This window comes from Nuphar pumila, chromosome 10 (genome assembly GCF_984573655.1).
Source record: "Nuphar pumila chromosome 10, dmNupPumi1.hap1.1, whole genome shotgun sequence".
NCBI lineage: Eukaryota > Viridiplantae > Streptophyta > Magnoliopsida > Nymphaeales > Nymphaeaceae > Nuphar > Nuphar pumila.
The window spans coordinates 1,042,106-1,055,558 of record NC_143258.1 but is presented as its reverse complement, the minus strand read 5'-3'; the positions used below and the strand labels follow the sequence as shown (position 1 = coordinate 1,055,558).

The window sequence follows — 13,453 nt, the reverse complement described above, 5'->3', positions numbered from 1 at the left end:
CATATGGGCATGATTGAATTACATATAAGTTTTTTTACTGCCTTAAGAACATATATGAGCATGATAGAATCACAGATACAGTTTTTTTACTGCCTTAGAACACATATGAGCATGATAGAATCACATATACAATTTTTTTACTGCCTTAGAACACATATGAGGATGATAAAATCACATATAGAGTATAATTTATTTCAGTATATTTTGTTTATCAATAATGACCTTTCTTTTCTTGTGTAGGTTGCTGGCGATAATCAGCGTAGTGGAGCTGAAGGGACAGATCAAGACAATGAACAAGAAGACACACAAAATCTTGGCGATGATTAGATTCATGTGTTGAATTTGTTCTACCTTCTTTTTGTTTCAAAAATGTAAATGTTGAATTGTAAATAATTAGAACTTACGAATTTTACAGTGGATCAATTAATTGTTTTAGTTTCCTTTTATATGTATTTTGATATGTACTTTGTTTTTTATTCACAGAAAATATAAATTGTACAGGAAATATAAATTGTATCACGAGAAATTTGTTCTCGATATTTAATTTTCAATTATTTTTTAAATTTTTTTTTCTTGTTTGCGACGATTTAGCGACGAATATATCTGTCACTAATTACTATTAGCATGGAATGTAGCGACGGATTAGCGACGACTATAAATTTGTCGCCAAACCAAAGTCGTCGTATAGTAACGACGACCTTGCGACGGATGTTGGCATTCGTTATTCCATCGCAACTTAGCGACGGAACGGGCGACAGATACATTCTGCCGCTACTTAGCAACGGAATGGGCGGCAAATATATTTTGTCGCTAATTAGCATCGAAAAGTTCATGATGAAAGTTATCTGTCGCTAATCTGATGCTAATCCATCACTAAGTTGTTTAGCGATGGATTAGCGAGCGGTAGATCAGCGACAGATTTAGGTCGTCGCTAATCCACAGGTTTCTTGTAGTGGTTTCTACTCACACATTGCATACACCAGTGAGTAATCCCTTCTTAATAAATAGAGAAGGGTTGTTCGGAGATTTACCTTCATTTGGGTAGCCGTTTACCCCAGCAACAACTTCTTGTTTCACGTGGAGCTTATCCAAAATGAGAGGATATCATTCTGGATAAGGCCACAGTCTCAATCGTTAGAGAAATAGTGGGCCCTCCTCTCTCTTTAACGGTTGAAACAATTCCGTGAAACATGGCCACAGTTACTTTCAACAATTCACATTGGAAAAGGGGAAATAATATTTTGACATGGAAAAATTAAGCCCTACAAGAGTTTTCTGTCATCTGTATTCCTGATATGGATCAAGAGTGAGATGCCAGACTAAAGTGAAGATTCAATCGATGGTCAAACAAGTTTTTTGGATCCATACTGGATCCAAGCTTCAATAAACTGGTTAAATTAATAATAGATTGGACCTACTGGTTTCCTTGTTAGTAGTAGATTTTCATCTATACATAAAGGAGGAGCTCACTAGTTCTTAATTGCTTATAACCCTAATTTGGTTATTGTTTACTTGTTTTAGTAATTTATTTTCTTGCAGATAGACACACGTGTACATGGAAAATGTTTGCTACCCTTGTGAGTTCCAAACTTCGAGTTTTTTTTTTCTGTCTTTTCACATCCGACACCTTAGATGTAATCTATATGTTTTATTTAGTAGAAACATGCCTTTAGATCATGCTTTTCCAGTGTGTATTTCAGAATTTTTATGGGTTGAAAAAATAACTGCCTACAATATACTGAATCTTTATACCTCAAAAAATTGTATTTTTACAAACAGAAAAATACTACTCAAGGGTCGATTGCTACTATTTTGGCAATGCTGAACATGGGTTCAGAATTGATCAAAATGACCTCTCCTATGAATTCGAACTACGGAGTTTGGAACCCATGAATATATATATATATATATATATATATATATATATATATATATATATATATATATATATATATATATATATATATATATATATAAAGAGAGAGAGAGAAATGGGTAGGTAAAAATTTGATTTGTGCTAAATGGGTTTTTCTGCCCATCCGGTGTTTTTTTTGCAGTTCTGACCCCATAAATGTTGGGTATGGTGGATTTATAAGGAATCCACACCTGGATCATGTGCTTTTAATGAAAAAATGATATTTGGAGCCTCAAAAAATTACAAAGATTTTTGACAAATGATTTTTTGAACCTTATAAAAACCCACCCATGTGTCGGAATAGAACACTTCAAGAGCTGATCCCTATAAAATCAAGTACCTAGATCACATCTGTACAGTCAGAATTTAAAAATAAAAAAAAATCTGAAAAACTTATATAGCAAGTATCATTTCACATCTACCCATTACTAATATATATATATATATATATATATATATATATATATATATATATATATATATTCACGCACAGAGTGTAGTTGATTTTTGGTTTTTAATTACTGTGGATCATAGTATATCATTAACATAGTGACAAAAGTTGGAAACGGCAAAAATCTCGAGCGGGAGATTTTGAAATTTTTTATAAATCTTGCATTTTTTGGCAAAATCTGGACAATAAAAAATATTTTTAAAAATAAAAAATTTAATTTTTATAAGAAAATTTAAATAAAACACATTATTAAAAATAAAAATCTCACGATAAATCTTTGCTAAAACCGTAAATATCGTGATATTTGTCACGGTTTGAAAATCTCGTGAGAAATTACTGTTTTAAACTTTCAGGCAATTTCTCGCGATATTATCGCGAGAAAATGTGAAAATTGATTGATGAATACCCGTCGAAGAGGGTTTTACAAGATATTCCCATCTCCTCGGCGACTTAGTTGAGCCTATAGGTGGCCAGCTAAGTCCGAACCAACTACGTACGTACACTCAACAATAACATCCTTCTACCTCGAGCCTTCTTGATTCCTTTGCACTTTTCTTTTATTCCTACGACAGGGGACACCATTCTCAGGGCTCTGAGTCCTTTGCTTTATCGAGCTGTCAAAGCAAAATGGCCACATCGAGTGCCTTAGTTGGGCTCACTACACTCCGAGGGTCCCCTGCAGTAAAAATCCAAAGGCCAATTCTCATCCTCCTGCAGTCGTGTTGTTGATGATGGTTCTGTGTCACGTGCTGCTGCACCTTCAAGAGTCATTTTATTTGAACTCATTTGATCGTTGTATCCAAGAACCATGTATGTTGGTCATTGGAGTTGTTGCTTGATGCCAGTGTTTCCTACAATAAGAACAAGCAATCAAACAATATGAAACAGTGGAAGGCTGTACTCAAAAAATGACAAATAGTGTGAATGACTGAAGAAAGGAACAGGCCTGGCCTCTCTTGGTCGGCCACTTGGCTTTGTCCAATTAGCTCTTAGCTTGTCTTGATACTTGTCTTGGTGATCTGACTGCTTTACATTGAGAGAGAGAGAGAGAGAGAGAGAGAGAGAGAGAGAGAGAGAGAGAGAGAGTACTTTCTTAAGTTTAATGAAACATGATTTTACCAACTGGAGGCCAGGCAATGTGCTGTGGGTGATGAGGAGGGGTTTTCCTTTAAATTATCCAAAAAAAAAAAAATTAGTGAAACATGCTAAAGTGCAATTTGTGATTGTAATTCTCAATTGAGAATGCTCTTCCCTTGAAACTTGACAAAGTTGGTCACATCTAACACCAACAATCTGAACTTTCTCAAGTGTGATTGCTCATTTCACCTATATGAGTTGGGATCTGGGGCTTGTTCAACGGCCCGCCTACGCGACACAATTAGCCAATCACATGACAGCTTTTCGAGTGGGGCCTGCATTCTATTGTTGTGGCGCCCAGATGATGCTCTCACTTGGATGGGTTGTGTCACATAGGCAGGCAGTTGAGCAATCCCTATATCCTTGCACTTTCACCTATAACTAAAGCAAACATGCCCCTAGTTACTAGAGTAAGAAGTGAGTGCTATAAGCAATGCATGAAGTGGGTGTTAACAAAATATGCCGGTGAGAAAGTGTGATTCATCTAGGAAGGATAAGATAGGAAGTCAATAAAAAATGATAATGGAAGCGAGTAGGGAATAACATAAAGACTAATTAAAACTTGAATTTTTACTTAATAATCTTTAATCCTTTTGTCCAAAAATATCCATCATATATAAGTTTACATTTAAATTTAATTGTTATAAGAAATTCTTGAAAAAAGGAAAACACTTGTTTGGTAGTAGCTGTTGGTGCACGTCACCATGTATTGGGACGTTGCAAGTTCAAAACCCAATGATATGTAGTGTAACTGGTGGGGTCCGCCTAACCCCAGCTTGCCTATTAAAAAAAAAACGATTCAGCAAGCACCAAAGTTCAGACACCTAATATACATGAGCCCATGGGAAAGCATCAACTTTTAAAAACAGTATGGCAGTGGAGGGGGCCTTGGCCACTACGCCGGTGGTGGTCAGGGTTTCATCCCCATGGTCACTGTTGTCAAGCTTCTTGCTTCCTCCATAAGGGCCACTGGTTTATATAGTCAGAAAGGCGACCGTAAGTAAGGCAGGCTGAGCCAGCGCAAATAAGTCTCCAATGCCTAAGGTGGTTTCCCCATCCGTCATGGAAAAAAATAGGTAGACTGTCCATGTCAAGATAATACATGGTAAAACGGTATTGTGAATTACTGATAAAACGCTGACCATTCTGCTTTAAAATTCGTTTTATTGCAAATCTGACAGATACTGAAACAAAGTAGTTTTTAAACCAAAAAGAGGGAATTCTATCAATAAATTAAAAAGATACCACATTAGTTTTGTTTATGTTGTCAAACATCTGGTAATTTAATTTCGATAAGAATTGACTTGAACAACTTTCAACATGCTTGAGTCAGAAATTGTGCAACTAGGTTAAAACTTGTTAATAAAATTATTTTATGAATTGTTGAATGAGTAGGGATAAGTTGAGACCTGAGATTCATTTTTTTTTGTGAGTTCCTTTCTCAAGGACTAGCTATTTTGTTGGTCCAAGAGCACTTTTCATTTCTTTGTAGTTCAAAATAACAAAGTGGGACCCTAGCAGAGATTATTTTAGCAACTTATGCAGATCACCTAACCTCAACTAAGTGAGGGGGCATGAAGATTCACTTTGCAAATACTAAAACTCAATGAGACAGAAACTACTCATGCATCAACAACTTTCTCTAATTTAAATACCACATAGATCATAAATACCAACCTTCACTTTTCTCATAGATCATAAATACCTTCACTTTTCTCATAGATCATAAATACCACATCAACAACTTTCTCTAATTTAAAAGGGGTTTTTTAAAAAGAAAAAGAGAAAAGAGAAAACACTGCAGAAATATTAGAAAATACACCAGATCAAATTATCAAGATATTAGCAGTATTATTTCTCAAGAAGTTCATTAAAAACCAGTTGTTTCACTGTTTTTCGTTTTCTTTAAATGCAAAGAATTTCACAAGAAAAGACCACTTGTTTTTAAGTTCTCCCGAAGAAAACTTACTAATATTATCTCAAGAAACAACACAGGTGACTATGCTTAAAACTATCAAGCAACTCGGAATATGCTTAAAACTATTAGAAAATGCAGTGTGATTGATTTCCATAAGGAAAGCAATGTGCTTGTAGAATATTACCACTATGCTTCACAAATGCCAAGAACATGAATGAGTAAAATTAGCAGTACAAGTATATTGTAAGATAAAACTACACCTTAAACCTAATAATTTGGACATCTCACCAGACCCTCTATTTTTCAGACTGGCCCGATGATGATGAAAAACATCACAGCAAGGAAGTAGTGCAATAAAGCAGGTTTCTTGAATATCATTAGGGCTCGTGAACGCACACCAAGTTGAAGGGATGCCATGATTTTAAAAACTACATTCGCACTCTTAGCCACGAGGCCGAAGATGGGTATATATACTTCTCGGTAGGCAAGAGGAGTATGGGCAATTCATGCCAATGAGCTCATGAATGTGAGAGGTTGTTTTCCTCGATTATCCAAAAAAAAAAAACAGTTATAGCTAGTCCACAAGGGCTCAGCTCATCTGGTAGGGGCAACTTGGGAATGTCACCAAGTTGATGGGACATCACAAGTTCGAAACTCATGGGTGGCATTCCTTGCAGCAAGGCACGAAGCTGGGTGTACTCTCTGGTGGGCAGAGGGGGACCTCAAGGGTTTTACCAACCAGAGGCCAGCAAATGTGCAGTGGGTGATGGGTTTTTTCCCTTGAATTATCCAAAAATAAATAAAAAATTCTGGACAGTGTCCAACTGCTTTATATCCTCAATTGCCTACTTGACTCTACTTGACACAAGTGCTATACATCATTAATTTTGCCAACACTATGAAGTGCGTGGCTCTCTCATGTGTAGGAAGGCGGCTAAGGGGTTTTAACTGCTTGGGGTTAGGCCACACAGCAGCAGGGCATTGATCTCTTCTCAGTCCCACCACTTGAACCAAGCTTTCCACTAATACTCCCGTTTATATATACAGGGAAATGGAAACCTACAAAATGGGCACAGTGCTAAATGAAACATGCTAATGAATTTTTTTAATTTTTTTTTGAAATTCTTACCCCATAGATGGGTTCAGTATGATTGATTTACTAAAAATTAACACTTTGATCATGTATTTTGAATGAAAAAAATAGTTTTTGGAGACAAAAAAAATTATGAAATTTGTAGCCAGTTGATTTTTTAAATCTTATAAAAACCTGTCCATACAATGGAATCAAATGCTCCAAGAAGTGATTCCTATAAAAACAAGCATTTAGATCACATATATACACGGTCAGCATTTTGAAAAAACACCAAAAATCTATTAGCATGTTTCATTTAGCATCGTGCCCATTTTGTAGGTTTCATTTTCCTATATATATATATATATATATATATATATATATATATATATATATATATATATGTGGTATCCCATGTGGTAAGCCGGGTCTTGTGTCAAGCTGAAGGCCCAAGATCGAATCCCTCTACCACATGGGACGGCTGTTGTTATGGTAGGGGTTCACCAAACCCCAGCTTGCCTTTCAATATATATATATACTGAAAACATGTAAACAGGAGTTTGAACTAAGCATTTTTTGTACTTCTTTTGCAAATCCGACCTTATAAATATATTCAGCATAGTCCATTTGCTAGAAATAGATTGTTGGATTGTACATTTTCATGATAAAACATGATTTTTGAATGCTTGAATATTTATAGAATTGAGTCATTGATTTGCAAGCCTTAAATGATTTGTATGGTAAAATTTAAAGAATAGAACAAAAAAAACCATTAAAATCTCAGTTCACAGCCCAGTTCACATTTCTAGTTTATATATATATATATATATATATATATAGGATACTATGAATGAGCTAAAAATCACATGTTCAAGTTGTATTGATTCAATCTAACCACATAGATGTGTTCAACATGGTTTGTTTGCTAAGGATCAAGCCTTGGATTGTGCTTTTCTTGATGTAAAAATGTGATCTTTTGAGTTATGAAATTTTGTTACATTGTGGGCCATTGCTTTTTGGACCCCTTTAAAATCTTAATTATTTGTCATAATCACATGATTCAAAAGATGTTTTCTACTAAACAAACCATGTAGATCACATCAGTAACATTTGATCTACAAAAAAATGTAATTTTTTTTAAAGAAAAGAGTGATTTCTACTCATTAGTTTCATACCTTCATAATTAGCCAATATATATATATATATATATATATATATATATATATATATATATATATATATATATATGTGTGTGTGTGTGTGTGTGTGTGTGTGTGTGTGTGTGAGAGAGAGAGAGAGAGACAAACTATAACCATTAACATTACGAAACAGGTTCAACCAACATTGAACCTACCAGATAACCCACCAGGCCCAAGACATGCCAAGGAGCCCCAAAACGAAGGAAAAAAGAAGAACGAGAAATGAAAAATGAAAAAAAAAGATAACAGAGAAACAACGAAACAACTTCAGTTTGTCGGCGAGCATCACCCTGGATCATGAGTGGTCCTTGTGGGCAGATTGTGTTGTAGATCAGGGATGTTGATGCGTAGAATGGCATACACGTCCGCCAAAATAAGGTTCACCATTTTGTTGAACACTGCCAGAATATGTCGAAAAATAGCGTTGTTGCGAGTCATCCATACAGCCCACCATGACGAGAGAAACCAGGTTCGCCAAATAATCCGCCAATAGTTGCAATGACGAACTTGCTTAGGACCCCACAGCAAATCGCTGGCGAACGATTCCTGGCGCACGCTGACCCTCGGCTTATTCCAAGTCACCTTGAAAATGTTTTGAAAGACAGAGCACTCCCAAAAAAGGTGAAACGCAGATTCTTCGGTCGCCTCGCACAACACACATTTACTCGGCAGATGGAATTCGATGGATTTGAGGAAATTGTCAGTCTGCACCCGATCGTGTAAGACTAGCCAAGCCAAGAAATATGATCTCGGAGTCGGACCCTTGCCCCATATTAGGCTCATCGGAAACCGATCCACCCCCGATGGAAGGAGAGCGAGGTAGCTTTCTTTTGAGCGGAAAGATCCGTTCGGAGCAAAGATGCGTCCAACAAACTGTGACTGCGAGTCAACATTACCATTATGTAACAGAACCGCAGACCAAGCTTGGATCCATGATCGACGAAGCTTTGACATTGTTCACTGACGCACGCTAGTGACCCCCACCAAGGATTCTACACCTCCTTTAAATTTCACCGAACGGATGTGAACTAGATGATTGGTTTTATAGAAAGAGACTCTTAGATCATTCGATTTTGATGCATAAAGAGGATCTTTTAAGGCTTGAAAATCAACAACTCAAAATTTTGTAAATATTCAAGCATCTAAAAATTACATTTTTTTCATCCAAAATACATTATTCAATAGTCTTTTTAGCAAAACTAACCATGCCCAATGCATTTGCAAGGTTGGATTTAAAAAAAAAAGTGATTGCACCTGATTCGCTTAGAACAAGCTATCATTTTCTCTATTGGTCACTTCTTTGTTCTAGGCCATCGCACCCTGCTCACGTGGCTGTAATTATTTAATCAAATTGATCTTTCTCCTTTCCATTGTGATCTTACCTACAATGGATAGGAAAGCGAAGCCTCACTAGTTTCTTGATGGCGACAATATATCGGTGAGATGCTGCTCAACTTTTCTATGTATAGTGAAAGGTAGTAAAAGCTACTAGGAAGCATCGGGAAACACACTTTTTCTTTAACTTTTGCTGCACAACTACATTTACCAATTAATTTGCCCACTTACACAGCACTTTGTTGTGTTTATTTATTTATTTATTAGGATAGCTGGAGAAAATGCATTGGCTTTTATTGGTGTAAAAACCTCAGGTTCCCTTGTGCACTAGCCAATACACCCAACTTCGGGTTTGCAGCAAGAGATGCAGCCAAGGGTTTCGAGCTCATGACATCCCTTCAGCTTGGTGACTTTCTATAGTGGCCCCTTCCAGCCCTTCCAGATGGGTGAAATTCATTGGCCTAAAAACCCCAAGTGCCCCTTGCACTTTGTTGTAAGATGAATGAAAAAAAAAACAATAAAATCTTGGGAGTGCAGCAAATGCACATCCTTGAATTCCATACTGCTTATTAGGGCCTGTTTGGAATCTCGGCACTGGGATGGGCATTTATGCATTTGAGATGGGAAGTGAGGCTCTTTCACCTTTGTATTTACACTAAATCATGATTTTGGCAGCTACCACCTCCCAGAGGCTTCTTAAACTTCATAAACGCCCATCCCACTACAGATTCCAAACAGGCCCTTAATGAAGCAGAGCTGCTAATGTTCAATGCTTTTTACCAAACACCAACATCCATAAAATAACATGTCAGTGCTCTTCTATACCCCAATATCCAACAAGCTCACCAGATTTTTCTACCCCAACGTCCATAAAATAAAATGGTAGTGCTTATATTGATTGCTGCCACTTTTAATTGGATTTTAATGAATTCACAAGAAAGGTATAGACCAGCTTTTCTGATTTTGTACTTTATAATATTATAGTCAAAAGAATTTTTTAGCAATTGAATAATGTGTTTTGTCAATTTAGCAACATAAAGGACCACTATGGTTTTTTAATAGTTGTAGGTGGCAAACTAAAGAGATGTAATCGCTTTAAATGGCCTGGTCTATTTTTGTGGTATTGGGAGTGATAGCTTTCCTGCTGATCAGTACAATTACTATGTCTATTTCATAAATTTTTACTTGCATTCAGAAAAGAATCTGTCAGTGGCAAACACATTTTAATAACCTCTCAATGGAAAATAAATGCATGGATATCAATGTCGGGAGTGTGCTTGTCGGTATGTAACATCTCCGCTGGTCTGGCAGGAGCAGTTAGTGCATGTCGGTGGGACGTTGCAAGTTCTAATCCCAATGGAATAGTTGTACTGCCTGACCCCAGTTTTCCCTGTCAAAAGAAAAAAGAAAGTCCCAAGTTCATAAGACTCCTCACACCTGGTTAGGTGGGTCAGCTTAAAGCATTCAATTTGAAGGACGTCAATAGTTTGATATTTGGGATGTGTGTCCCTTGCTTAAAGCTGAAGGATCAAAGCTTCATGGTGGTGGTCAAAGAGTGGTGGCTGAGGATCAAAGCTTCACTCTCTCATGACCACCTAAATCAGGGTTTTCCTTTGCGCGTGTTTGTATATATATATAGAGAGAGAGAGAGAGAGAACTGAATATATTAGGTCTCATTTTTAGTTCTGCCCCATAGTTTTGAAGTGTTTTATGATAAATTTGAACCATTATATGTGTTTAGCATGCTCGAATTAGTATGAATTGACTCTTGGATAATGTTTTTTCGATGAAATAACATGTTTTTATGAGCCAAGAAAAACGGGTACCTTAATAGCCATTGATTTTGGATCACCGGAAAAACCTATATACAGGTCAAATTCCTGTGGTCGAAAAGGCAGTTCCCACTAAACAAACCTATAGATCGCATCTATGGTGTTAGATGTGAGAAAAATACCAAAAACAACACTTTTTGAAGAGGCAGAACGGGGCCAAAATGAGAAGGTGGGCAGAAGGATCTCTCTCTCTCTCTCTCTCTCTCTCTCTCTCTCTCTCTCTATATATATATATATATATATATATATATATATATATATATATATATATATAAAGTCATAAAGTCATAAATTTTGCCAGTTACATTTTAATGACATTATGTAGCCTTTAGTCTCAAGTGAACGGGTCTTGATTCAAGGCAACTGATGCAAAAAAGTCACAATATAAGTGAATTAGGTTGAATTGAAAGTAGTTGAAGCATGTTGTGAGTTCATAATCCTGCGTCTTTAAGGAACCCTCGTCACCCCAGGTGAGGTTACTGACACCCAAGCCCTTAGGGAATCCACCAGTTAAAGGCACCCGCACACCCGTTGGAAGTCAAACCTAAGAAGAAGAGGTCATGACCTTCTCTCCAGGCCCCGCTGCAGCAATGTTTATCATAGTGGTATAAGACAGACCATAGAGAGTAAAGTTTGTCTACGACAATCTACATCTACTTGATCAAGCGAAGAATTAACTCACTTGGGAGCTAAAAAATCGTTGACCTAACCAGCACACTGACTGGCAAACCCATTTATGGCTCAGTTTAGCATTCATTCCAGATGTACTTTTCTGCTTTATAGATACTTTGGAAATGAAGGCTTCCCATGACTGTTTGGTAGTTTTAACTGGGCCTTAGTAGGTATCCTTCCTCATCTTTTACTTCTTTTGCAGCTTTTGATTCTGTTCAATAATTCTGCTTGGAAGAAATTCTTTTGGAGAGCAAGAAAGCAGTACCCTGCCCCCACATGCACCACCAACCCCCCCCCCCTCTCTCTCTCTCTCTCTCTCTCTCTCTCTCTCTATACCGACGTCTTTGCCTCTACTACATTATTCTAAAGATGGCCGGCTTTAGGTTCTGTCCCTTATCTTTGCACAAACCAATCTCTTATAGAGAGAGAGAGAGAGAGTTATGGCTGGCATTGACACAAAGAACTGCTTGTAGGCAATGGCGACATCAAGGCCTTCATTTAGATCCCTTCGCTACCTGGTTCTCTTCGTCTTGCAGTATGGTTTCTTCTTCATCATAAACAAAACATCATGCTTTCATCAGAGAACAGAAACAGGGGTTGTAAAGAGAAAGAAGGCCACTTTCATTAACCCATGGTTGTATCTCAAGAGGGCGCTCTCCTTCAGGATGAAAAGGGCACCAAGCAAGAGAGAGGACCAGTATCCTGAGATGGACTCTCTAACACAAGCAACCAATGTCATTACTTCCACACCAAAGAGAAGAAACCCAGCTGGATGCTTATATGAATTGCAAACCACAGCATACACCCCAAAAACAGAGCCTTTCTCTTCACTGAGACCAAGTATCTATCCATGCACCATCTGTGGTGAGGTTTTCCCCAAGACCCATCTCCTAGATCACCACCAAGCCATCAAACATGAAGTTTCAGAGCTCACTGAAAGAGATTCAGGAAAAAACATAGTTCAGATCATTTTTCAAACCAGTTGGACGAAGAGAGAGAGATGCCCACAAGTCTTAAGGATCCTCAAGATACACAACAGTCCTAAAATTCTCAACAGGTTTGAAGAATACAGAGAGGCAGTGAAGGCAATGGCTTCAAGAACTGAGGGCAGAAGGCAGCAGAGATGCATGGTTGATGGCAATGAGCTCCTGAGGTTTCACTGCTCTACTTTTTCTTGCCCTCTTGGTTATAGACAGAATTCCAGCCTCTGCAACCAGCAATTTTGCAGTGTTTGTGGGATTATAAGATCTGGGTTCTCTTCAAAACTGGATGGGATTTGCACATATTCAAGCAGTGACAAGGCACATGCATCCATGCCTGAGGATCTTGAGGAAGAGTTCTCCTTTATGAATGTTAAGAGGGCGATCCTCATCTGCAGGGTGGTTGCTGGTCGAATTGCACACGACCAACAGCTTGATTTGAAAGAGAGCTATGACTCTGTGGCAGGGCATGGTGGGGATTACTCAGATTTGGAGGAACTGTATGTGTTTAGTCCAAGAGCTGTTCTTCCTTGCTTTGTGATTATATATAATATGTAGGCAACTTTTTCCATTTCTCAGTTCCCCTTTTTCTCTCATGTGTGCGGCTTTGTAGTTTCTGAAGCTTGTAGTCCAACTGTGTCATCCATGGTGTAAAGTTTTAGCATGGCTTCAAAGGTTTGTAAATCAGAAAACAAATCATTGTCAATGAGAAAGGTGTGTGTGTGGATCAGTCATCAGGCAAAATCTCTATGGCCTATATTTTGAGGGATTTAGGAGGTTTAAGGTGCCATGCAAGTCATGTTAATTTTTCTTCACAGGGATTCCAATATGTTCAAGCTTTGGTGATTGCTGAAGAAGAATTTAGGAGATTGATGAAATTTAGGATCCAAAACCAGACCCAGTAGAAAACTCATAAAGTCGCAAACAGTTCCACATGGAGCC

At 37.6% G+C, this 13,453-nt stretch overlaps 1 protein-coding gene across 1 annotated transcript; it reads left to right on the top strand.

The window, feature by feature from the left end:
- The first annotated feature begins 11,925 nt into the window (after positions 1-11,925).
- On the top strand, positions 11,926-13,082 carry LOC149823167 (uncharacterized). Its single transcript, XM_090019966.1, has one exon. The coding sequence runs from the start codon at positions 12,008-12,010 to the stop codon at positions 13,067-13,069; it is 1,062 nt and encodes a 353-aa protein (XP_089876092.1). The 5' UTR covers positions 11,926-12,007; the 3' UTR covers positions 13,070-13,082.
- The last annotated feature ends 371 nt before the right edge of the window (positions 13,083-13,453 follow it).

What these genes read in the sequence shown, in the direction of transcription:
- LOC149823167 (XM_090019966.1), top strand. Translation starts at nt 12,008, where the DNA reads ATGGCGACATCAAGGCCTTCATTTAGATCCCTTCGCTACCTGGTTCTC.